The sequence below is a fragment of the Saccharomyces eubayanus genome, chromosome XIII, assembly GCF_001298625.1.
Source record: "Saccharomyces eubayanus strain FM1318 chromosome XIII, whole genome shotgun sequence".
In the NCBI taxonomy this organism is placed as follows: domain Eukaryota; kingdom Fungi; phylum Ascomycota; class Saccharomycetes; order Saccharomycetales; family Saccharomycetaceae; genus Saccharomyces; species Saccharomyces eubayanus.
This window is the reverse complement of record NC_030972.1, coordinates 753,185-778,463: the sequence shown is the minus strand read 5'-3', so window position 1 is coordinate 778,463 and position 25,279 is coordinate 753,185. Positions and strand designations below refer to the sequence as shown.

General features: G+C 38.0%; 11 protein-coding genes and 1 non-coding gene across 12 annotated transcripts; 8 read left to right on the top strand and 4 right to left on the bottom strand.

Annotated features, from left to right (window-relative positions):
- Positions 1 to 265: 265 nt before the first annotated feature.
- On the top strand, positions 266 to 4,522 carry TRM732 (tRNA methylation protein TRM732; the record flags this gene model as incomplete). Its single annotated transcript, XM_018367371.1, has 1 exon — positions 266 to 4,522. One exon carries the CDS (start codon positions 266 to 268, stop codon positions 4,520 to 4,522), a length of 4,257 nt encoding a protein of 1,418 aa, XP_018220305.1.
- Positions 4,523 to 4,856: 334 nt separating this feature from the next.
- ROY1 (Roy1p) lies at positions 4,857 to 6,518 on the top strand (the record flags this gene model as incomplete). Its single annotated transcript, XM_018367370.1, has 1 exon — positions 4,857 to 6,518. The coding sequence occupies one exon, from the start codon at positions 4,857 to 4,859 to the stop codon at positions 6,516 to 6,518; it is 1,662 nt and encodes a 553-aa protein (XP_018220304.1).
- A 544-nt stretch (positions 6,519 to 7,062) lies between these two features.
- On the top strand, positions 7,063 to 9,465 carry PET111 (Pet111p; the record flags this gene model as incomplete). The annotated part of the gene is made up of 1 exon (XM_018367369.1): positions 7,063 to 9,465. The coding sequence occupies one exon, from the start codon at positions 7,063 to 7,065 to the stop codon at positions 9,463 to 9,465; it is 2,403 nt and encodes an 800-aa protein (XP_018220303.1).
- A 522-nt stretch (positions 9,466 to 9,987) lies between these two features.
- Positions 9,988 to 10,170, top strand: COX7 (cytochrome c oxidase subunit VII; the record flags this gene model as incomplete). The annotated part of the gene is made up of 1 exon (XM_018367368.1): positions 9,988 to 10,170. The coding sequence occupies one exon, from the start codon at positions 9,988 to 9,990 to the stop codon at positions 10,168 to 10,170; it is 183 nt and encodes a 60-aa protein (XP_018220302.1).
- Positions 10,171 to 10,558: 388 nt separating this feature from the next.
- On the bottom strand, positions 10,559 to 11,149 carry GFD1 (Gfd1p; the record flags this gene model as incomplete). The annotated part of the gene is made up of 1 exon (XM_018367367.1): positions 10,559 to 11,149. One exon carries the CDS (start codon positions 11,147 to 11,149, stop codon positions 10,559 to 10,561), a length of 591 nt encoding a protein of 196 aa, XP_018220301.1.
- A 796-nt stretch (positions 11,150 to 11,945) lies between these two features.
- Positions 11,946 to 13,202, top strand: DI49_4338 (uncharacterized protein; the record flags this gene model as incomplete). The annotated part of the gene is made up of 1 exon (XM_018367366.1): positions 11,946 to 13,202. One exon carries the CDS (start codon positions 11,946 to 11,948, stop codon positions 13,200 to 13,202), a length of 1,257 nt encoding a protein of 418 aa, XP_018220300.1.
- Positions 13,203 to 13,442: 240 nt separating this feature from the next.
- Positions 13,443 to 13,877, top strand: MLO1 (Mlo1p; the record flags this gene model as incomplete). Its single annotated transcript, XM_018367365.1, has 1 exon — positions 13,443 to 13,877. The coding sequence occupies one exon, from the start codon at positions 13,443 to 13,445 to the stop codon at positions 13,875 to 13,877; it is 435 nt and encodes a 144-aa protein (XP_018220299.1).
- Positions 13,878 to 14,268: 391 nt separating this feature from the next.
- On the bottom strand, positions 14,269 to 14,448 carry HOR7 (Hor7p; the record flags this gene model as incomplete). Its single annotated transcript, XM_018367364.1, has 1 exon — positions 14,269 to 14,448. One exon carries the CDS (start codon positions 14,446 to 14,448, stop codon positions 14,269 to 14,271), a length of 180 nt encoding a protein of 59 aa, XP_018220298.1.
- Positions 14,449 to 15,127: 679 nt separating this feature from the next.
- GTO3 (omega-class glutathione transferase) lies at positions 15,128 to 16,231 on the bottom strand (the record flags this gene model as incomplete). Its single annotated transcript, XM_018367363.1, has 1 exon — positions 15,128 to 16,231. One exon carries the CDS (start codon positions 16,229 to 16,231, stop codon positions 15,128 to 15,130), a length of 1,104 nt encoding a protein of 367 aa, XP_018220297.1.
- Positions 16,232 to 16,550: 319 nt separating this feature from the next.
- On the bottom strand, positions 16,551 to 18,302 carry GAD1 (glutamate decarboxylase GAD1; the record flags this gene model as incomplete). Its single annotated transcript, XM_018367362.1, has 1 exon — positions 16,551 to 18,302. One exon carries the CDS (start codon positions 18,300 to 18,302, stop codon positions 16,551 to 16,553), a length of 1,752 nt encoding a protein of 583 aa, XP_018220296.1.
- Positions 18,303 to 19,729: 1,427 nt separating this feature from the next.
- Positions 19,730 to 19,802, top strand: DI49_4333. Its single transcript has one exon. It is a non-coding gene; the product is annotated as a tRNA-Ala (tRNA).
- A 327-nt stretch (positions 19,803 to 20,129) lies between these two features.
- On the top strand, positions 20,130 to 24,809 carry RKR1 (ubiquitin-protein ligase RKR1; the record flags this gene model as incomplete). The annotated part of the gene is made up of 1 exon (XM_018367361.1): positions 20,130 to 24,809. One exon carries the CDS (start codon positions 20,130 to 20,132, stop codon positions 24,807 to 24,809), a length of 4,680 nt encoding a protein of 1,559 aa, XP_018220295.1.
- Positions 24,810 to 25,279: the final 470 nt, after the last annotated feature.

The following is a 25,279-nucleotide window of genomic DNA, read 5'->3' as shown; positions in this document are numbered from 1 at the left end:
CAAAACGCTTTTTCTTTTGTTTCAGCTGCAAATTGCTACTTTGTTTACCCTTTCTATTTGGTAGCAAGTTGTTACCTTACGGTTCACTGTCATATATATATGTGCTTTTCATTTTTTCCCATCGAAATTTTGTCTAAGCTGAAAAATGCAAAGTAAAATTTCAAAATGAAAAAGCTCATCGCAGAGAGTCACAACACTGGCTGTAAAACCGTCAAACGTAGAGCGTTATTGATACACCGCATTAAATATTTGTAGAGAGCCAATTATGAAAAAACGATTATCCAACCATCAAGATGAACTATTTCGAATTAAAGAGTTTTTGATAGCTAATAATCCAGCAAAGATTAACGATGAAAATAAAAACGATACATTGACCAAATTCGAGCAAAATTTCGGATATCTGGTCCAATATATTAAAGATGGGCTACCGGATTTAAACGAATCCACGAAGTTGATTTTCCCGGACACTTTCTCGATTTGTTTGTTAAGAAGTCACCAAATCATTGTAAGCAAAAAGATTGATTCTGAAAAATATTTATCGGTTGTAAGTAAGGATATTTTAACTGTCACGAATAGTAACGCTATCTTTGAATATGTTCTTGACTATTGGGCTGATGGTGGCGCTCCGTTGACGAACGCTTTGAGAGATCTCTTCGGGAAATTACTGAATTTACTAAAAGTTATATATCCTATGTCAGTTTTGAAGGATATTTTATTTAATTGGATGAACGAGATATTAGAAATACCCTCTACATTACGTGTCCAATACTACTTAATTGATGCGCTTTCTTCTGACTTTGATCTCTACTACATTTTAGAAAAAAAGCCAAACTTCATCGAAAACTCCTTCTCTTTGATGGGCTCCGATTTACTAGCCAACCCAGTCGGAAAATGTGTTGTTGGCTTACTGATAAACGTTTATAAAATGCATTTTAAAGAGAATGTGAATTTTATCGAGGAATGGATACAATTGTGGAAAAATCCGGCTCTGAAATTCATTCATGACAGTCGGTATACCAAATCCATCAATTTGTATGTTATGATTCCGTTATTTAGAAATATGCCGAATACAGCTTTTACGAGTTTTCTTAAACAGATGCCTATTAAGGATCCATCACTCCTGCTTTCGCTATTAAAAATTGGGCAGGAACTGGGTATAGAAGAAGAGCCATTTCATGACAACAAATATGCCACGATAGAGTTGGTCAATAAACTTCTGGAGCAAGATGAATTTAAACTCCAAGTATTTGAAATACTAACTTTTTCGACGAAAAAATCGAAGCCCATCCATCCCTATATTTTTAAAATCATTGAACAACACTTGAATGCATTCTTTGTGGATACAGAACTTGAACGGAGAAATTACTTTTGTAGTTCTATGAAGCATTTCATTTTTCGAGTTAGAGATTGCACATATTCTTTAGCCAGAGATGCGGGAAAGCTTAAAAAGGCTGGGAAATTTCCTGATGAGCAGAAGGAAAAACTAACCCAAGTAGAAGAATCGCGTGCCTTTTTAGCTTGGTTATGTGGTTATATCAAACACCAATTGGCACCAGGTTCTTTGTACCAAAGTAACGTAACAGCCCTGAAACTTTTACGTATACTAATTAAGTCTGGTATTGATAAAGTTACGCCACATCAGTTTTTGGATAACCAAAACAAAAGAGAATACCCATTTTCTATTACAGTCTTGCAGGACGTTACATTTTTGAGACTACTTACTGATCTTCTAGTCAATAATTTTGCCGATGTTCGTGAATTGTCCAAGGAATTGTTGTTTGTGATGATAAGCGCAGATGAATCTAAACAATTTCTAGACACAATAAACACGAACTCTCTAGAAAGGACTGCTGATTCACTATTGAACAAATATGAAAAGGGTGATGCAGGTGCTACAGTATACGAGTTTATTTTTACTATTACTGGTTCACAGGGAAGCTTTGTTGACCGCACAATTGGAACATTATCGCAAATGATACGAGATTTGCGTGATGACAGTATTGGCTGTGCAGACAATTCAATCGGCGCACACTTTGCGGCTCTGAGCGCAGTTCTGGATAAGTATAACTTTCAAGAAAATATTCAGGATACATCCAACATAATCTCCAAATCAATAGATCTCGTACTTGCGAACTGGGAAGCCACGAAGAGTGTAGTATGTCATGATTCAGCACACGGTATATTGCCTGAGAAATATATTGATTGCGGGGTTCCAGATCAAGTAATAATAAGCCATGCATTTAGAGCTATTAAGGAAGCATCTGCCTTGACCGAAACTATATTAAAAAGATACCCTTTAACGGGTGATCAATTAAGCTGTATCGGCGATCTTTTCACACTTCAACTTTCAACCATTCGTCATAGCGGTGCATTCCAAGCTGTTCTACCCGGTCTTAGGACATATTGTGTTCGTTGCCAGCTCGAATCTCCCGCAATCTTGGAGGAGCTTTTAGCCAAGAGTATGAAGTCTTTAGAATCTAAAACCCAACATATTACAAGAAGGTCGGGAGGCTTGCCCTTTTTGGTAACAACCGTCCTAGGTGCAGAGGTAACTAAGGGGAGACCTTTATTGCAAAGTAATTTCAAAAAATTATTATTCATTGCAAAGCTTCCAGTTCCTCCCCACCAAGATGAATTCGACTTACCCCAGGTTAATGCTATAAATTGTATAAACGCGATATTTGTTGAACCAAAGCTCTCTGAACACTGCACGCCATTTGTTTCTAATGCTTTAGAAATAGCCTTATTGAACTTTGATTGTGAGATATGGGCTTTACGGAACTGTTCAATTATGCTGTTCACCTCCTTACAAAATAGAATTTTTGGGAAAGTGGGTAGAAGCGTCAGTGCAAAATTATTTTTCACCAAGTATTCAGGTCTGAGAAGTCTACTATTAGATATTTTAAACATTTCGGTTTCTCAAGGATCTAGTGATGAGAAGAAAAACTACAAAGTTGAGAGTATTTTCTTAATCCTCAACGTGTTACTTAGGTTGAGGCCCACACCAGGTTACACTGGATTGAACGAATTTCGTGGTTTGGTTTACAAATGTTTATCTAATGAGAATTGGAAGATCAGAGACATGGCATCCAGAGTTTTGAATTCGTTGTCTGAAAATCCAGAAGAAGAAACAAGAAAACTGCTTGATTTGGCATCCACTAAGAGACAAAACCAGTTGCATGCGCACTTGCTGGCTCTTCAGCACATAGCCCCACCATACCTTGAAGAGAATACTGATAGTGAGTTAATCCAAAAAATATTTGAAAAGAAAAGCGAGTTTTTAGTGAATAACAAATGTTTCGTTACACAAAAGGCCTACTTAGAATTAACACGGTCTATATTAGGAAACAATTGTGGTACACCAGAACCTATTCTAGAGGACTATATTAGGGCTCTAAGAAATGTATTTACTTCTGAGAATAATGAATATGCCATCAACGGTAGTAAACAGCTATATCTTGCTCAAGTGCTAGGTTTTCTCTTGGAGTATGAGGATAGCGCGCATTTTGAAGATATCTATTTATTGGGATTGTACTCTCCATTTTATGAAGTTCAACTTAAAACACTACAGCATATGGATACCCATTTTGACTGGATTACAATGAGAAGTTCAGAGTTTCTCGAAACACTACAAGTACTACTCCAAGTTGAGAATTTATTGCCCATGGCCAAGGCTTTAGTTGTAAAAATTCTATCAAGAAAGGAGGGTGCTCTATCCTTATCCACATCTACTCACCTCATCGAAAAGGATAACAGCGAAGAAACAAAACTCTCTGCCATCTCATCGCTAAGCGCTCAATTGTCTTCAGGAACATTTAATCAGATTTGGAGTTTGATGCAGGAATTTTTCTCCGATTCTTGTTCTAAGGATTTTAGGCTAGCATCTCTGAACTGTTTAGTCGCCTATCCTGGTAGTGACAAAAACTTTAAGATATTGCTTCAATTATTCAACTTTTTATGGGACGATGATTCAGAAATAAGAGAAAAGGCTTCATTTTATTTGAATAAAAACTTTATTCAATCTGAAGATTGGGAATGCAATAAAAATATTGGTGTAACAACTCTTCTTTTTACGAGGAAGTTTGCTGAAACTTTTACTGGCCCTGACGTCATAGAAGAGTTGTGGTCACAGCTGTTTCAATATGTGAATGAATGTGATATTTTTGCTGCCGAAAAATCAGCAACGAACATTCTCTTTACTACAGAAAAAGACAACCAGTTTATTAATGAACTTGAACGGGCAATGCGTTTGTTTGACATTATAAAATTGACTGGAAAAGATATTCCAGGGCGTTACAAGGATAAGATATCCTACATGAAGAACACTCTACTAAAGCATTTCAACAATGAGAACATCAGAGACTGTCCCATTGGCTGGTGTTCTAATGCTGAAGTTTTTTCAAGAGTTACGTTATTGAAGATATTGATTCAGTGCTACTTTCCTTCAGAATATCTCAGTTTTATCGATGAACTAACAAAACATTGTGTTCATCCATTGATCATTAGTTTTTCTCAATACTAGATTAAAAAGATATATAATTTTTATATAGCTAAGCTTTGAATCGATTGTAAATGTCAACTTCGAGTTCAAAACGAAGGAAGTATACAGGTATCGTAGTTTCTATTGTTTGATATAATCTTTTAGCCTGTTTTGATCCCTTACTGCGATTGTTTTCTCTCGAATTTTTGTCCACCCATTTTTGTTGAAAATCCCATTTATGGATGGAAAACTAAACGTGGAAGTTAAAGACAAAATTAAACTAAACCCCTGTTATTCACTCTGAATCTAGTCTAAGATAGTCACCGGAACACGTACTGTTACATTCACATGATACTACAAAGGGTATAATTTATAAATGGCTTTTCAAGATCAAGACCTATTAATAGTATTATCATATACTTCCAAATTTCTTAATCAAAATGACTTGTTAAACTTGAGCCTGGTGTCCAAACAAGTGCATAATGTAGTTGCCATACCCTCACTTTATAACAACATTCACATTACTAGAAATCCTGTGTTGAGGACGGCTAAATGGCTTTTGGAAGGGGGGAAAACTTATGTGAGTGGTTATCGATCGGTTTTGAAGACTGGAGATAAGAACGACATATTCGTATATGACAGAGTTGAAAGGTTATTGGAGGCATCGCATTTAAAGCTTATAAAGCAGATAACTATAGACAACGATATCTTCCACCACAGAGAAGAGGGGCTGCAGCTGTTACAAAGACTGGTCAATGAAATAACTGACTTGAACGTGGTTGAAATTCTTGATATTAAAGATCCAGGATTATTTGAGATGTGTTCAAAAAAATATCACGATTTAACAAGCCTAAAGAAGCGGATAGTACGTGATGAAGCTGCATTTAAAAGTTTCAAATCATTGGAAAATCTCAAGAGTTTAGAATGGGACTTACCTGCGTCACTGGATCTACAAGATATAATAACCCCCGAGATCGGCGAGTTGTTAACAAGAAAATTGGATGGAGGTGAGCTGGCAATCAAGGATGAAGCGTATTCAAGCTTAAGAGTTTTTGATTACTTTGATTTTTCAAATATTCGTTTTAAGAACCTTCGCCGTTTGAGGTTCAATCATGTTCACAAACAAAGTGATGCAGATACAGTTTCCGTAAGGTTGGCTTCGCATGCTTTGAAGGATGTGGTTAATCTATCCAACCTTAAAGCCCTTGAACTAGAATTTTCTTGTGAGGTAGACGACTGTAAATGTGATGATGAATTCCTCCAGAGCATAGCAGGTGACCTTGTTTCCTTGACAAGTTTAGGACTCATCGAAAAGACATTCGTCAAACAAGGACATCACTATATGGATGAAAACTGGGATTTGGTCATTAATAAATTTATTTTAAATTTACCCAATGTGGGTCAAAACTTGCGGGTTTTGAGCATACGACATGATCCTCCTTTAAACGGTAAAGGTATCGATACAGTCGACGGAAACCTGCTTCGTCGTAAGAAGCTTTACGAGACAGTGCTTCCAAAACTAACTTCATTGGAGACAATAATAGCTCCCACAATGTTGCAGTCTATCAGCTCATATGAAATGTATGCATGTGACATTTTGTGGAACGGCTGCAAGTGTGGATTTTGCTCTAAGTATTTGCCACTATTTGATAAGTACATTATGAATCATCAATACTTCTCGGCCCCAGATGCTAGATACTTGGATATTATACCCATAGTGTTTGCTGCATATGTAGGAAATTCGCTAGCCAAGAGGTTTGAGTCTCAGAAAAATTGGGACTTAGGCTTATTACAGTTTGCCCCTGAGGACATTGCCTGGAATTTCCATGGGTTTGAAAGAATTCATCATTTTGCAAGCTATGAGTGTTACTTCGACGAATCGTCTTTCGAACCCTTAGCGACAGTTATTTCGCATTTTTTTTATCCTTACATGAACTATCTAATCAAGGTACTACCAAGCCTCCGCCAAGCGATGCTATCGGGAATCTACTTTAATGTGAACCCGGAATTGCATGCGTACGAATCTATCTATGACTGATTGACAGGTTACCACTGGCGCAGTTGAGGCATATATATGGTCGTATATATAGGAACGCAGATATATAAAAAGGTATTTACCCGGCGCTCGTCACGGTCTTCGAATAATAACGATTTAGGAAACAAGGCAAATCTGGAAGAATAACCAATGCAAGAACATCCAGGAGGCAAACTGTAACGGTCGAAGGATCAAAGACATTAGCTGTTGCTACTTTGCAGTTTATTGTTGATAACTGTCATCTCTTGTTTTCAATAGTTACTGGCTGCAATTGAACGTCCCGTTTGGAAGATTTGAAAATTTACGAGCGCTGAGCCGAGAGAACATACTAATCCTCTCAGTTTTCAAGTTAATAGCTCTACTCCAGTCGTTTGTTGTTTCTATCTTTTCTTCTGTTCTGTTTTTTTATTATATTCTATCTGGTATAGAGCATTTTCATGTTGATCATAACTTTTCATGTATTCCATTAACTACACCAAAACTTTGATATCGTCAAATTTTTTATCACTGCCAATTAAATTTAAACAATAGCTTACAGGACAACTTAATGTTACGAAGGAGATTTTTATCCTCCCGTGGTATAAAGAATTTGCTTTATAGAGAACCTGAAAACAAAATACAAACTGTTTCCTGTAAAGTACGATATTACTCAATTGATCAGGTCAAGAAAAAGCACAAGAAAGACATTGAAGACTGGATCAAAACACAACTGAGAGAGCCCTTAATAATGACCAATGTATGTGAACGTCATAAAAATTTTGAACGGAATGATCCCATAACCAAAAATCTTGGTGGATTAAAACCTCTCAGAAATCAATATAATATAGTGAAAAACAAAGATTTTGAAATACTGTGGAAGCAAAAATTTAAGAGAGCAGACCCTGACGTTTTAGAAACAATTATTAGTCTATCTAACAACCAAAAAGTTTTATTTTCTATTGAACAACTATTGATTTTGGCATATTCGCTTCATTTTTTGCGAAATGACTACGATATTGGACGAATATATAACGCATATGAACAAGTTATTCCGTTGTTGGCAAGTCACGCCGATAGGACCACATACGGTAAATTTATCGAAATTATGCTGATAGTACAAAATAATTTACAACATTTTAACATCTGTGAAACTTTATTTTCAGATTATATTAAATACTGCAGAGTGAATCCGCAAATGATTTCATTAGGATTGACTTCCTTCACCAAAAATAATAATATCCAACTAGCCGTGGAATTTTACACTCAAGCGATAACTAACCCTGATACTTTCCCCATTACTGAGAAGCAACTTTTTGAATTTCTTCGATGTCTGCAAAAATACTTGGACATATCTAATATGAAGCATGTTTTTTTTATGTGGCTTAAAGTGAAATGTAGTGATGAGGAGTTTTCTTCGACTAATCTCCCATCGATCAAAACTCTTACCATAATGCACAGAATGTTTTTACGGCATCCCAACACAGATGAACTGAGAGATTTTTTGACTCATCCGGTGGTTGTAAGAACGGGATATGCTTCCAGTGTGCAATTTGATTTAGTTGAGTTTTGTCACTCTTTGTATTCCACAGAGAGGAGTATGGAAAAAAGCATTGATGACTTAAGAATCAAGGAAAACGTCCACAAATTCGTCATCAAGTTAAATAATGACATTTCGATACGAAGAGAACTTTACATGTCAGTTGTTAAAGCTTATGTTTCCACCAACAACTTTTCAAGTCTAAAGAATATCTTGGAAAAAATACAGAATGACAAATATATTGACATAGATGGTTCTTTCCATTTAAGCATTTCTAGATATTTTGTCAATACTAATCAATTCGAAGCGCTGTTCAAATACTATTTTACCATTATTAAAAATGGCAATGGTAAAACCCGATTGCGGCCTGCGTTCATTCAACAATTATGGTCATGTGCTGTAAATGTGTATCCAATGCTAACAAAAGAAATCACAAATGACATATTAGTGACATTGAGAAAGGATGAGTACGGAAGGAGACTTGTATGGTTGTACACATTTTTACAAGAAGAAGCCCGTATTTATACGAGGAAGATCAATGGGGGAGAGGAGTCCTCTTTATCACGATTTAATGTGATCGATTTCGAGAGATTTGAAGAATTTAAGAAAAAAGTTTCTCGCAATGATGTGTACGGAGCAGAGTCGGTAATTTCGAATAGCTTGAAAGACGGTATTGCGCCCCAATTTTGTTTTTTATACGCTGTTTTGGAACTATGTTTGAGCAGTTCTTTAACCAACATGGCACATGTAGTTGATAAGATAATAAGGACCAGGTTCTGTTATATCCCAATAAAAGTCGATATATTATGGTTGAAATGGGACGTTGTTTCCAGTTACAGATCAACTGAAAAGTTATCGGCTGAACGCCTGACAGAATTAGAATATAAAATAAAGGAATTTGAACGAACACATCAATTGGAGCTATCAATGCAGAATTACCTACAACTTACTCAAATATGTTTTCACACACGTGATTTTAAACATGCTTGCTATTTGATTTCACAGGCTAGGAAAATGTTGGACACTTCTGATAATAGGCAATGGATGATGTACTATATGACATCCTTGAAGCTAGCCGCAAGAATGCATGAAAGCGAACGATTTAGCAAAACTTTAAAAGACTGGAACTGCAACCAAAGCGCAAGTCTAATCACTCCAGGTTGCATTAGACAAATAAAGGGATTTATGAAATATTTCGAGAAAAGGTCAGCTTACATGTCAACTACAACTCCCGTTGACACCAAGGAGATAAAAGACCGAATCGACGAATTGGTGGTTAGATATGCGGACTACAAATTCCAAGGACTAGAAAACATGCGAAAATTAACAAATTTTTTAAAAGAATGGTTTGATGAAGAAATTTTATTAAGGAACATCGAACAAAATGAAAGGAAAAAAGAGCTTCTTAGGGAGCATGAAAAGGGAGAAATATGACCTTTCAGTCCACCCTTTTCTCCCTTGCTCTTACATGTAAATATCATGTGTGAAACACACTGCCAGAGAGATCCTTTGCATACCAATTCGCACCTTCACTTCTATAGATAGTACTTCAAAGACAAGATTTATCATAGTCGTTTTCCTTCATTCCTGTGATTATTTACTCATAAAGGATACCGATATGTATATTTATTTAGTTTAGTTTATTCTTCATACCGTGTAAATACAAGTGCATAAAATGACTAAGATCAAAGTACAAACTCGGAATACTGACACTTACGATGCCTTTATTGTCCCATTAATATGCGGGAACATGCTATTGTCAGCAGAGAAAATGACGGTTTTTGATTGGCTGCGTCGCGCGTCGTCCGAGAAATCCGGGCTGGTAGGGGAAAGTCTAGAAAAGGCGGATAGAGGATAAAAGATGATATATCTAATTCATCCCATAAGGAGGGTAGAAGTTTTACACTTTGCCGCAAACAAGTAAACAAACCAAAAGAAACCAAACAATATCATTCAATGGCCAACAAGGTTATTCAACTACAGAAAGTGTTCCAATCGTCCGGTAAACCTCTATGGTGGAGACATCCAAGATCCGCATTATATCTATATCCATTTTATGCCATTTTTGCAGTCGCTGTTGTCACACCACTATTATACATTCCAAATGCTATTAGAGGTATCAAGGCCAAGAAAGCATAGATAACCGAATATTTTGTCTCTCCATGCCACCTTCATATTTGCCCTTTGATTTATAAGTGTTTACACATCATTCAAAACATTTTTTTTTACAACACCGTAAAAAAGAAACCATTTATTTATATATATATATAATATTCTAGAAGAATAAGGAAACTACTAATTTAAATGGGCGGATGCCTCTCAGTTGTTGTTTTGTTTGCTTCCTTGCGAAAACTAATAATGCCTTTCTGTAGGGATTCGTAACATAAACTCGTCACTGGAAGTGTCTAATAATTTGTTTACTACAGCGTATGTTGGTACATAGCATATAAATATAACATGAAAAAGTAATGTCTGTTTAACTTACGGGTGTTGAAAGAATGTTTACACCCTGGGCATGAAAGAGATATCATATTTTCAGGGAGGTATTCAAACGTTGAAGGATCAGTTCTTCTTCTTCGTCATCTACCCAGTTCGAGTTCCCCTCATCGTTCAAGAAGTCCATCAACAACTGTTGTTGTTGCTCCTCATGACTAGTCTTTTGAAGTATTTTCCTTTGTTCTTCGATCTTCTTCTTTAGTAATTTCATCTTTGAAGCGGCATCCAGTTTGGACTTCGTTTTAGCAGGCTTATTCTTGCTAGGCGAAACAGGTGGGGGAGGCACCTCGGTTGTCTTTTGGGAAAAGGGATTCACCGTTAATGGTTCGTTTGTAGTGGAAGTCTTGCCCTGGTTACGAGGCGGATTCTTCTGTCTGGCAGGCGTATCTTTGATTTTGTTCTTTGTCTTCGTTTCATTGTTTCTTTTATTGTGATTTGTCTTGGTTTCGGTGTCTCTTTTGTTGTTGTTTGGCTTGTTGTCGCTGTTCCTCCTATTATTATTATTATTATTATTATTATTATTATTATTATTTTTGTTATCGTTATTCCGTCTGTGAATTGGCTTCTGTTTCTTTACTGGTTCTTCGTCAGGGACATCGGCCCATATAGACTCTAGAGGCATGGTAGATAGTAGAGGCGGTTTGTAAGGTATTAATTCTATGTGTAGCAAGAAAACGTGGTTGGTTCTGCTCTTAAACGACTAAAAGGGTAAAGCAAGACGGCTCAAGCCTGCCTTATCTTGCCAATATTCCAAAAATTTTCAACGTTTGTTCCCCAAAAAAGCACGTGCGGCTCTAAAAATGTTCCGCCATAGTAAACAATAGAAGTGAGATTGGTAAACAGGACCCAACATCAACAGCGTTGTATATACCGTGCACGTTCCCGTGCAATTTAAGCGCTTTCTTGAGGCATTAAGAGGCAAGAATTGTACCTAATTGAGAGGTTACGTGTTTGCATGCCAGATTTTGCAAGTTTGCGAGACACCGATCCGCAATACCTCTGAGATGTTTTTCATCGAGTTGTACATAAGATGAAAATGATATGGAACCGACACCACTGCTCACCTACATGGGCAAGCTACCAACAATACCAGCACCTTGCCAATCGATCTAGTTTCTTCTCAAATACATAAACACCCCGGTTACCGTCGTGAGGCATTTTCCCAACTAGGAAATACACCTCCTATGGTAAAAAGATTCCGGCTAACCGTAAGGGATGTGATTTCTAAGTCTACATGGGCCCTTTCTTGAGATCGCCCGCATGGGTGTGAGTATGGATAATCTTGGACAGGAAGTGAATATGGATTCTTTCTGATTTACTTTTTAACTTTTCTCATTCCGGGACATTTTCTTTTTTCTTTTTGGTTTCGTAAGTAAAATTTTTATAGTATAATATAGAAAATAGGTAGAGATAAGAAAATGAACCCGTCAGAACCGAAAGCCATACACACAGAAGGAGGTATGCATCCCTTAGTTTCAAGAGATATGGACAGTACAGACTTACAGCCAATACCCGGGACAAGGTCGCCTTCACCGAAGGAAACAAGCAACCATGAAGACGTGGAAATCGAAGACTATACCATCGGCGACCAAACAACACTACAAAGAATAAGTAAAGATTATTTGAAACCTAATCTCGGGCTCGTTCTCTTGACAGTATCATATTTTTTCAACTCTGCCATGGTGGTGTCTACCAAAGTCCTAGAGAATGACCCCGAAGATATTGCCAATGATACACAGATCAAGCCACTTCAAATCTTATTAGTTAGAATGGTAATAACGTATATTGGTACGTTGATATACATGTATATTAATAAAAGTACCATTTCAGATGTGCCGTTCGGCAAGCCTGAAGTACGTAAATGGTTGATACTTAGAGGTTGCACTGGATTTTTCGGTGTGTTTGGAATGTATTACTCGTTGATGTACTTGACCATAAGCGATGCAGTCTTGATAACGTTTCTATCGCCATCGTTGACAATATTTTTATCGTGGCTTATCCTGAGGGAGAGATTTACCAGAGTGGAAGCGCTAGGTTCGCTGGTTTCATTAATGGGCGTGGTGTTGATCGTGAGACCATCGTTCTTATTTGGAGTGCCCGAAATGACAGACTCTTCGTCTCAAATAGTGGAGTCTTCAGACCCGAGATCAAGACTCATTGCCACTTTGGTCGGGTTGTGGGGTGTCTTGGGAATGAGCTGTGTCTACATCATTATCCGTTACATCGGTAAAAGAGCCCATGCTATAATGAGCGTGAGCTACTTTTCATTAATCACAGCGTTGGTTTCATTTATCGGTATTAACACAATTCCTTCAATGAAGTTCCAGATCCCACATTCCAAAAAGCAATGGATATTATTCGCTAATCTAGGTATTTCCGGATTTATTTTCCAGCTCCTGCTGACTCTGGGAATTCAAAGAGAACGTGCTGGGAGAGGATCGCTTATGGCATACACCCAGCTGATTTATGCCGTGTTCTGGGATGTCGCATTGTACAAGCATTGGCCAAATATGTGGTCGTGGTTTGGCATGATAATTATCATCACCGCTACGTTATGGGTGATAAGGATCCGGTCAGCCAATAACGAAGCTATCGCTAAGGATCTTACTCCGATACTTGAAGACGAGGAAAATTCCATACCGTTGACAGATTTCGATATGTCGGACTCTAAGTGAAACTGGTGAGCACCACCCAAGTACTACTATAGCTTTTTTTTCTCAATTCTTTTTTTGTGTCACGTTGAGATGTATTGTCCGAGGAAGCAACAACGCGGATTAGCAAAACAATAGGGGGAAGGAAGGAAGTGGGGTAAAGAACATTTCTTTAACAAGACAAAACAAGCACCACCATTCAAATACCGACCGGGAAGATAAGCAAGCTACATCTTGGTGGCGAACGAGAGTGCGAAGTGTTGAATGTTTGGTAAAGTGTTTGTAAGTTACGTCAGGACAAGAATCGGGTTTAAGCCATTAAGCACGATATACGCGCCCGTTTCTTCCTCTTCCTCCTCCTCCTCTTCTTCTTCGTCGCACGGCTTCGACAAAGAGGCGTACTTTCCGTATAAAAAATGGCAGGAGTTGGATATGCACCAAAAGCAAGAATTCATCCAGCGGTTCGTCAAGAACTACAGACACCAATACCCAAGCTCCAAGACCAACGTATCGTTGAAGGGACTGATCATCGGCATGGATGAGCACAACGATTCGCCGTCCGTGTTCGGCATTTTTTACAACGATATTTGGAAATCGTTCAAAAACGAGCCAGAAAAAGCCGGTGGTAGTCTTATCCCCATGAAATCGGGTAATAGATTCAGCCATCCTAGCTTCAGACAGTTGTTGATACAAAAATAGCTGCTGTTTTCTTGGGAAAATTGGCCCTTCTTCTCTCTACGTATCCTTTGTGCTTATGTTTCTTTTTACCTTTTATAAAATTATATATTCAAAGATCGCTTGTGTTTGAATAGCCTATGAGTTCTTCAGGAGAAAATTTTTTCGATTAAAATTATTTAATATATTATTATTATATTAATTATATACTTGAAAAAAGTACTTTTTTTTTTGGGGTTTTTTTTGGTTTTCGTCTTTTACCGACAAGGTAAAAAAAGATAATATCATACTGCACACCGAGAAATCATCGGAGACATTTGACCAAAGTTCGTGACATGACCTAGATCTCCAACAAAAAAAAATGGAAAAAGCTTGTTTCTCCTTTCCTTTCAATGAGTTCTAAAAAAGTCTAGACTTAGATCAAAAAGGCCAAAGCACCAGCAAGGGCGACACCAGCGGCACCGGCAACCTTACCGTTGTTCAAACCAGCAATTGGTTGAGCAGCGTTCTTGGAGCTTGAGGAGTTGGAGCTGTTGGCAGCACTAACTAAACCGGTGAAGGCGACGGCGGAAACGACAACTTGAGATAACTTCATTTTAATTTAGTGTTGTTTGTATAATTTGTTTTGTTCTGCCCAAATCAAAACCGAATGGAAAATACCGAAAATTAGAGTACGAAGGCAGCAGGTTGTCCCTTTTATATGTCAAAAGATATTTTAGCCAAGGTTGCCTCGTGTGTTAAGTCTCTCATGAAAAAAGTCACATCCCTTATCGCTCTATTCTCCAGCGCAGCCTGCTGCAGCCTCTGGCCGAAAACAGAAAGGGGCTTGCCCGAATAGGAGGGATTAGAGCACCGCCGATAAACTGCGCCTCCCTATTTAGGAAAGGGGCGGTGCGGCAGCACACGGCGGCGCTAGCAAAAATGCGCGTATTATTAGCATTGTCAGGGCCATAGCCCGCGTTCTAGAACCGTCCAGAGGGAACCGTTTCGGGCCGCGATGTCGCCGTTGCCGTTTTGGGAACAATCAGCCATTGAACAAGCCAGCATCATTTAGTCACACTGCGCTTGTTTCAGGGGGAAAAGAAAGAAACCGTGCGGGGAAGGGGAAGGGGGTCTCACGTACGGAATTACAAAGAGAAGAGGAGTGAGTGACTTCCTAACCCCCCTTCCTGTCTCTCCCCTTCCGCTTCTGCTCTGAGAATAAATCCGACTGCTTGCTTCTTATTGTATTATATTACACAGCGTGCGCGCTAATTGAAAAAAAAAATAGATGATTATAGAGGTATGATGTCAGGTTTGGGTCCTAGCGGGGTGATGCCTAGTGGGTTAATCCGTGGCTGCGACCGGGTATATCCGAGCTTTATGTGGTTAAAGTCCGTGGTGCGTTGGAAGGCAGTGTGGCGCCAGTACATGTTTCTGAGCCACTTATGGATATGGGGATACCCGCCTCTGATGGTGGCGAAATTGCACTTGAAGTGCTGGTGGTAGACCACGTCGAATCTTACTATCGTTGGGTACAACCGCACGTCCGCCTCGGTTAGGCGGTCACCGACGACGAAATACCGAGCCAGGATCTTGTCCTTGTTGCTTTGGCCGTACTCCGCCTCTAGTCGTGCGTATTTCYCGCGAAGCAGGGTTTCCAGTTTGTCAAGGTAATGGAAAAGGTTGGCCACTTCCTTTTCGTAGGCCTCTGCGCTCTCTGCGAACCCGGCCTTGTAGACGCCGGTGTTGATGTTTTCGTACACCCATGAGTTGAACTCTTCGATCTGTGGCTGTAGGGACTGGGGCAGCAGGTTGAGGTGACGGGGTTCGTCTTCGACGAACTCGTCAAACGCAGACGAGTTCAGGATCCTGATGATATCGCTGCTTTCGTTGTTGACGATCGTGCGTGTTTTCAGGTCCCACAGAACGGGCACGCTGAACCTCGCATCGTAGTCCGGCTTGCTCTTGAAGTACAGGTCGCTTAGCCTCTTGTACCCGTAGTGAGGTTCGTCCGTGCCGTCCGTCAAGAGCCTGTGCGCGCCATTGGAGACGCCCGCCGCGGGCGTGCTATTGTTTAGTCCCGTTGAGGTGATACCGCCTGCGACGTCGAACCAGTTCCTCTCATCGGTTTTCTTTCCATCTCCCGCTTCAACGAACCTCCAGCCTCTGTCATCCAGATGCCAGTGCACGACGCTGCACCCGATCACAGAAGTCAGCCCTTTCAAGGCTCTTGTGATCAAAGTTCTGTGCGCCCAGGGACATGTGAGCGCCACGTATAACCAATATCTCCCCTTAGCGGGCTTGTAGATCGGGTGTTCAAGAGAAATCGTCTCTCGGAAGATTGATGGTAGTCCCTTGAACTCGCCCTTTTTATTACAAAGCGATTTACCTGGCATGCCTTGCGTTTATGTACTTTATTAATAGGTAAAAAAGAAGGATCGTTTTTTGATATTTTAAGTTAGATTATGTAAAGGTTTGGTAATTTCAAGCCCCACTTTTGCCTTATAGCATCCACTTTTATATGTTTTCACCTGGGTGCCAGGGCCTGCCCTTTGTCCCTTTAGACGCTTGCCCTTATTTTTCCCTTCAGCCCGCGAAGAGCAGTGTGAAAGGGCAAAATGAAGGAGAATAAACAATCCCCGTTGCATGGCAGACTTACCTAAATAGCTAGCACTACTACATAGCATACATAAATGAAGAAAATTCGCCAATTTATTAGCAGGTTCCTCTGTAATTTCTTGTTGTTCTTTCTTCTAGCTTCTTCTTTTTTTCGGATTCTTCTGGATTTGAAATGTCTTCTTGTGGAGACGCCAACGCCAACAACATTTCATAAATAAAAGAACTCTTGCGTTCCGGTGTTTGTTCAGCGACAGCGTCTATGTGCTGGCAAACCTTTTCGTAACTCTGAATCAACTTCGTCAAAACATTTTCAATGTCAACAATCAATAACTGTGCCAAATCCAGTTTCATCTCGGTCCTGAAAACCACTCTCAACACTTCTTTCTTATCGGAGCCGTCTGTAGCCTTCGGTAATGGATAATTCGGTATGATCCATCCTCTGGTTCTTAGCATAGAAGAAAGAATTGCCTGTGGGACTTCCGGGTATTTTTCATGGAATTCTTGGGATAACTTGAAAGCCACCAAAGGCACACCTGGCTTATACACTTGTGGGCGATCCCAGTACTCACCCACCTTGTTTGGCACAGAGTTGTCCTTGATGTTTTCATGGATACTACTAACGATTTCAAAACAACCGGGAAGTTTACTAGAATTCAACAGTTCGAAAGAAAACGCTCTTGCCACAAACAAGGAATTTTGGAACTGTGCTCTGTATCCTGAATAACCAAGAGAAACAAAATTGAAATATTGATGAACAACTTGGAATCCCGGTCTTGAAAAATTCAAACCAAAAGTCTCTTCGATACCACCGAGATACTTCAATTTGAATCTCAATTCATTAGGTAGTAGAGATTCGTCCCTCCATAACACCCAACCCAGACCGGGTGTAGTTAACCCGAATTTATGGCCACTAGTGTTCATACTAACCACCCGTGGATGATTGAACCCCCAACGTTCCAAACCATAGTTTTTCATTGTTTCTTTCTCAAAGCCAAACGGAATGATGAACCCACCAGAGGCACCGTCTGCATGGATAGGAATGTCAACGTTACTCCAGTCGGGATGCTTAGCTTCAATTTGCGACAACACGTCAGCGACTTCTTCCACGTTTTCCAAATGGCCGGTGTAGGTAGTCCCTAGGATGACAAAACAGCCAATGGTGTTCTCGTCCACATAGTCCCACAGCGATTCAGGGTCCAGCATATGGTGGCTTTTGCTGGAAACCGGAATTAATCTGCACTCCACTTCGAAATATCTTGTAAATTTCTCCAAAGCCACCTGGCATGCAGACGACATTATAATGTTCGGTTTGGAAATATCTTTACCGGCATCCTGCATCCTATGCTCCCATCTTTTTTTCATGGCGAGCCCACCAAGCATAATTGCTTCACTGGAACCGGTGGTGGCACAGCCCATTGGTTCCTCATCGGGACTGGCGTGCCACAACTGAGCTAGCATGGAAATACAACGCTGGGTCAATTCAATCAGCTGCGGGTATTCATCGTTATCAGCCAAGTTTTTGGACAAATTCTCATGAATCAGCTTTTTGGCTTGGTCTGTAGTGAATGTATTTACGAAGCTGGCCAAATTCAAATGCGGATTACCATCAAGTGTTAATTCGTTATGAATCAATTCGTATGATAAATCAGCAGGCAGCCCTTTTTTAGGAACCGAATACTTGTTAGCCATGCCTTGAGTTCCACCATTCCCCTTTGTTGTTGGATGACCCTGTTGGATAGCAGATTTTTGGATGTCATTGGAAAGTAATTGCAACCCTGCCAAGTCGCGACCAACTTGTTCAGTAATACCTTCGAACTTTTTTTGCTTTGACTTGTGTCTGTGTAGCATCGTTAATCGTATTACAAAAGCCGGATCAAAACACGACTGTTTGGCTTATTTCAACATTTTAAGATATGAAATCTAGATCATACTTCAACGAGATTTTTCAGCTCTTTTATATATTCTAAGGATTTACACTATTTGGCATATTCCCCTTTTTCTGGCTTATGCGGCCCCGAAACATCCCTGCTCCGCAGAAATGAGAATCAGGACTAGTCGTATCACCAAGGGTGAAGATATTGAGCAATGTTTGGGGGCCGTTTAATAATTAGAGCGTACCTTGAAAAGTGTATGATGAATATTGGGATTCCGTTATTTTTATTGCTATAATATTATGTATATAGATGATTCTAGAGATTCTCCTCATGGATTTTTTAGGAATCCGCAAAAATGAATCTGCAATCTTGTATGATACTGTTGGAATAGGTAATTCTGGACATAACATTCCTTATGTCAAAATAGGTAATCTCGAACATTTTTTAAATATGAGATTGATTATGTTGAAACTTAAGCAAAGACACTTAATGAAGATGAGTATAGAGATTTATTAATCGATTAGAATTAAGATATGAGGAGATAGTAGCTTATTGTCATATGTGGATTATTCCTGAACCATTGGGTTTCAAATATTCAATCACCGTCTGTTTTATATATTTCTCTTATATATTAAGAGAGAACCGCTTTTTTTTAATTATTATCACTTACTAAACTAACTAATCATCAACAATGATTATAAATGATTCTTGTTGGAATAGTTGTATTCAGACACTCATTCATTAATATGGGATAAAATGTGGAATCAGAATAATAGTAACAATATATTACTACTATTTATGTACAGTATTTCATCATGATACAAATTACCAAATCTGGTAATTAGTGAAGATAAGATTAAAGATCTATTAATTGGTCAGGAATTAGTATATAAGCAGATGAGATATAACTGATAACTCATTAATAATGCTTAAACCATATTTGAACCATTAGGTTTTATATAACCAATCAGCGTGTGTTTTATATACCTCTCTTATAATAATAAGAAAGAACTGCTTATTCTTGATTATTACAGCTTACTAAACTACTAATTATCAACAATTCTGTTCCTCCCCTATATGTTATTGTTTATTAATTCTATTACAGATCAATCCTGGCGCTTCAGCTTCCATTAATTATCGATGACAATGTGAATCTTGCTTGCCTATCTTGTGATTTATGTCATCTTTTAGCACCGTATATAATAGTAATAGATGGACGATAGTAGAATCTTGTTCCTTGTTCCAACATAGAGAGGTGTATATATAGCGTAATATAGAGTGAAATAGTCTCGATTAAGGAAGATGTGCATGGGCGAAAAAAGATAACAGGAATACATCGTATATTTTAACTAAATCTTTATTGTCCTCTTCCATAAAGCAGAAGATAGACAAGAAACACTTGGGCGTGTGGCGTAGTCGGTAGCGCGCTCCCTTAGCATGGGAGAGGTCTCCGGTTCGATTCCGGACTCGTCCAATTATTTTTTAACTTATCTTCAATTTTTATAAAACAAAACGAATCACTCAATGTATCTTCTATTACCGCCGGCTCTTCCTCGCAGGCAATAAGTTCCACCACTTTATTTCTTTCAAGTCGAATACACTCACGCATTCAAATTTGTTAATTTTCACTGTTTGGTGCAGCCTCGAAACAACGCCCGCAGAAGGGAAAAGTGAAAAATAAAAGTAAAAGTGAAGGGAAAAAACGTCATAGTGAAAGTTGAAGATTTAAGTGTCAAACAAGTGTATCTTGAAGTACTAAATCTGTTATACCGTCAAAAAAAGAATACGCAACTGAGTTTTGATGTCGTTTGGTGGAATCAACACGTTTCAGCAGTATAACACGGATTTAGGACTGGGCCACAATGGTGTTAGAATATCGTTAAACTACTTCGACGGTTCACCCGACCCAAGTCTTTTGAATTCTCTATCCTCAAACGAGTTGAAGCTTATCTTTAAATCTCTTTTGAAAAGAGATGAAACTACAAAGGAGAAGGCCTTGACGGACCTTTCTAATTTAATTGATGGTTTTAAACAAAATGGATATCTTTTTGACGATATTCTTCTCCTTTGTTGGTCGCAAGTATATGCTAAACTGATCGTTAGTGATTCAAAGGGTATCAGACTGCAATCTCATCAAATCACGTTGAAGCTGGTCAAAACTCTCAAGAAAAAAATATCGAAATTTTTAAAGGATTTGATTCCTTTAATTCTTTTGGGTACGTGCGAACTAGACTACAGCGTAGCCAAACCTTGTTGCAATGAATTAATGGATTGCTTTAATAATGATCCAGCAAAGATAAATGCTTTGTGGGTTGTCTTTCAAGAACAACTATTGGATTTAATCAAGGAAATTGTTGTGAACGAAAATGAAGAAACCATTTCCGATGAACGCTACTCAACTAAAGAGGAATCCGGATTTAGATATCAGAGAATTATGGCGAGTGCGGTGTTGCTGTTGATTAAACTTCTGGTTCACAATAAAGATATATCCGAACATAAATCTTCTTATAAGGCAATTCTTTCTGATGAGTCAATCTGGAAATTATTGAATCTGAAAAACAGCCAAAATACAAAGACATATGAATCGGTCATTCAACTGATGGATGTTCTTTATATAAGCGGTTACATGGGCTCGCACAAAGATACGCTCAAGTTATCGACAAAGAAGTTGTTCAAATCGTTAGCGCATGTCTCGTCAAAGAACATCTTAAAAGTATCTCCCGTGGTTCCAACCATAATAAATCTTCTATCCACTCTAGACAGTTACAAAGACGGGAAAATATGGACATACGACAAATCCTCCAAAGACAAATTGATCGGATTTCTGTCGATCTCTTGTACTACGCCATCGCCAGGGTTTTTCAAGAGTATGTTAACACTATATACCTCGACTAAAAAGCATGCATTTCTTGATTATGATCTCGCATGGCTTCCAATTTGGCAAAAATCGATTCAAAAACTTAATGAAAAGACTTTCTTTGGTAGAAACGGTGCCGAAGTTCTTAATGAATTCTGGGTAAATTTTTTAAAGTTTGCTAATGACTCATCTGAAGAAAATGTGAAAGAGATGACGGAGTTAGAGATTTTGAACACTTTATCTAATGGGAAATCCTTGGCTGAGTTCACGTTTTTGAACCAAACTCTTTGTGATGCTCTTCCATCTGATAAGTGGGAAAAAGAAATTGAAAGTTTTTTCAAATCAGACGATGAAACAAGACAGAAAAACGAATACTACGAAAAGAACATATTTGCTTTACTAGTTATCGCCACTAACAACAAATCAGCAATTATTTCCTTGTTTGACTTCCTTTCCGAATTAATTCAAACAAATCCTTCAAATGTCCTTACCAGATATGAAGGTATATTTGAAGTTTATAATTACTTTCTGGATTCTGATATGGATTTTCTGGGTGATAAGATAAAAAAACTTATGTATGATATTCCAACCTGGGTTGAAGAAACATCATATCAAAATCTTGCTGGTATCATGACACATTATTCAAATTCTACCTTTTTTGAGAATAATGAAGACGCAATAACTTCATTTGAAGATTTTTTCACTGTTGCGTTTTCTCTCAATATTCCAAAGACTATAATTTTAAACACATTGAATGAGCTGAACGGTGACGTTTATCGACAACTATTGAGCTTAGATTCCCTTGATATACAATCATACATTGAGGATTATATTAAAGACTACAAATATGATGACAATGGAAAATTATTCGAAGGTAACGGTAGATTTTTAAACCAAAAAAACGTCACCATGCTTTATCACAGTGCGGTTGCTAATCAACAGATTGAGCTATTTTGCGGTATTTTACCAAAGCTAAATACAGACTTACTTTCAATGCTGCTCCTAAATACAGACTTTCTTTTCAGCGCCTTGTACAAAGTTTCCGAAGAAACCAATGAAGAGCTCTTTAAGTCATCATTACAGTTGGCGAAAAGAGACCCTGAAATTGCTGATATTTTGGCACATGCTATTTTGCAATACGTTCAAGACCATTTTAGCCCTACTACAAAAGAGAAATACATTAGACATACCGTAGAGTTGATAAGCAACTGCAGTGATACCTCTTCAACGTTTTTCCCTACTGATATGATTGATCTTTTTGTCAAGTATGTCCCAACGATTGACTACAGATCGTCTTTGGTGAACATCTTAGGCTTAAACACACATTTACTCTTCACGGAGGACAATCCTCTTGATTTAGCAAGCATGCGAAAACTGATTAAGCATGCCCTATTCCTAGATTCACTACTCGAAGCATTACCAGAACATATTAACAACCGTATCATTGCATTTATATCAACAGTCTCTGAAGCAGTCACAGATTATAATTGTCTTTCAGCCRAACCAAATGATTCCTTTTACGATTTCGAGCATACTTTTTTCAAACATGGTAAGATAAATTCAGACTTCTCTACTGTTATCGAAAGCATCACGCATCCTGCCGATGAAGATGGATCTCTATTTACGAATAGTGTTGCAAAAAGTAATCTTGTCTACTTTTTCTATTATTCAAGAATATTATATAAAATTTTGTTGAATGGCATGGATACGGTTTCATCTGCAAAACTAAACGAACTGTTGCCATCAGTCGAGAAACACATTACCAAAACTGTAAGGAATCAAAAATCTTCTGATAATGATTACTTGTTATGCGCTATTCTTCTCTTAGTGTTCAACAGAGCGAACGCCAAAAATGAAATGACCAAATTAAGAACACTGTTGGCGTCTCAACTAATCGGAATTAGAGAAAATGAACTAGTCGACCGCGAATTCAAATCGTTAATACTTCTGAATAACTTGCTGGATATATCAGACGCAGGTGACCAATTCGTTCCTATCGCACCACAAAGATTAAGCATGGTGTTTGGTTCGATAGGAAAATGGCTCGACAGTGACCTTGCCTATGAACCTAGCTTCATTACTGTTAGGCTGGCATTGCTAGAGTTTTTTACCAAGTTACTGAAGTTTGAAGGGGTTAGAGACTTGGGTGTAACAGCTTTTGAAATTTCTGAAAGGTTAGTTGCTGATTCTCTATCAATGTGCCAACTTGATGACACTATGTTTTTATTGGAGTTGCGTTCTTCCTGTTTGAACTTATATGATACATTGAGCACGTACAGAAATGACAAAGAATCATCAGAATACAGTAATGAAATCTTTGAAAATTTAATTGAATTGATTTTCCTTAACTATAGTCTAGAACGGAATAATCAAGTCTCCACAATTTTTTACAAAAAATTGTACAAAATCATTTCCTCAATGAAATTGAAAAGTTTAAAGCCACAATATGAAAGGATATTTAACGCTGTCTTATACGGTAAGGACACTGGTGAAAACATCAATCAATCAAGACTTTTAACAAGTATTTTGGGATCTTTGATCGTGGAAACACAACAAGAGATCATAATTGAATACGAATTGAAAGTCCAAAAACAAGCTGCATCAGATGAAGATAACGGTGACTCTAATACTGATGTGAGCTCTAAATTCAAGTTACCTGAAGAACTGTTACTAAAAGTGACCAGTGATGTACCAAAAGAGTATCTTGAGTACGAAGATAAAAATTCGTTTATCAAATACTTGTGGTTTTGGCATTTGATTTTGATGTACTTTCAAGATACATCTTACAACATGAGGCAATTATTCATTGAACAGTTGAAGGAGGCCGATTTAATCAATAAAATGTTTGATTTTATAACGGACCAAATAGATTTACAAGATACTGTATTTTGGAAACAGGTTGATGTTGATGAAATTTCAGGGTATGACATTGTTGGAAATGGGTTCTCGCCATATAAGGAAGATATCTTTGCGGAGTGTAAAAAATTGCTGGGACATACGCTTTATCAACTATTTAATAACGTTGGTTCTTTGACGAACACTTGGTGGTTAAACATTAAAGATAGATCATTGCAAAGCGATATTGAAAAATTCGTCTCTCAATTTGTCTCCCCAATTTTGATTGACAATGAATTCAACGAGATCAACTCCAAGATGGATCGGCTAACGTCTAGTGACGATGCGTTAACGATCAAATTGAATAATATTACCAGTGAAGTGAAAGCAAGTTATTTAATTGATGAACAAAAGTTGGAGATCTCTTTCAGATTACCAAAGAACTATCCCTTGACAAATATTCAAGTTACAGGTGTTTCTAGAGTTGGTATAAGTGAACAGAAATGGAAACAATGGATTATGTCCACACAACATGTAATCATTGGCATGAACGGGTCCGTGTTAGATTCTTTGGAGTTGTTTACCAAAAATGTTCATTTACAATTTTCAGGGTTTGAGGAATGTGCCATTTGTTACTCTATCTTACATGCTGTGGATAGGAAGCTACCTTCAAAGACTTGTCCAACTTGTAAAAATAAATTTCATGGTGCATGTCTTTACAAATGGTTCAGGTCTTCGGGCAATAACACATGCCCGTTGTGTCGTAGCGAGATTCCATTTAGAAGATAAACTGCATTGTATAAAGCTCATATAGAACGTATCCTGAAAACAGCCAAGCTCCTTTCATAACATTTTATTTTGTTCTCTATCAGATATGTGTAGTTTCAAACCCTATATGGCTTTTATCTCCTGGTTACCCGACACATGTTTAATTTTTCATAAAATTTTTAACCACTTTCTAGATAAAACTAAAGTAAAAAATAACATCTCTTGCTTTTGTTCTTCTATTATTAGTTTTCTTTGGTTCCTGCTAAAAGAAAATAATCATTGATGAAATTCTATTGAGTACCTCTAACTTTTGAAAAGGAATTCGTGAGCATTGCCGATTAGGATCTCTTTATTTTTTGTTTTGCTATAGTTCTTTTTTCGAATCATCATTATTTTTTATTTTTTTCTTTTGACTCTTCTTTTGCTTGAAGAAATCTGAGGACGTTGTATATTCAATAAGGTAATACATTTATTCATTTTAACTTTGAAGC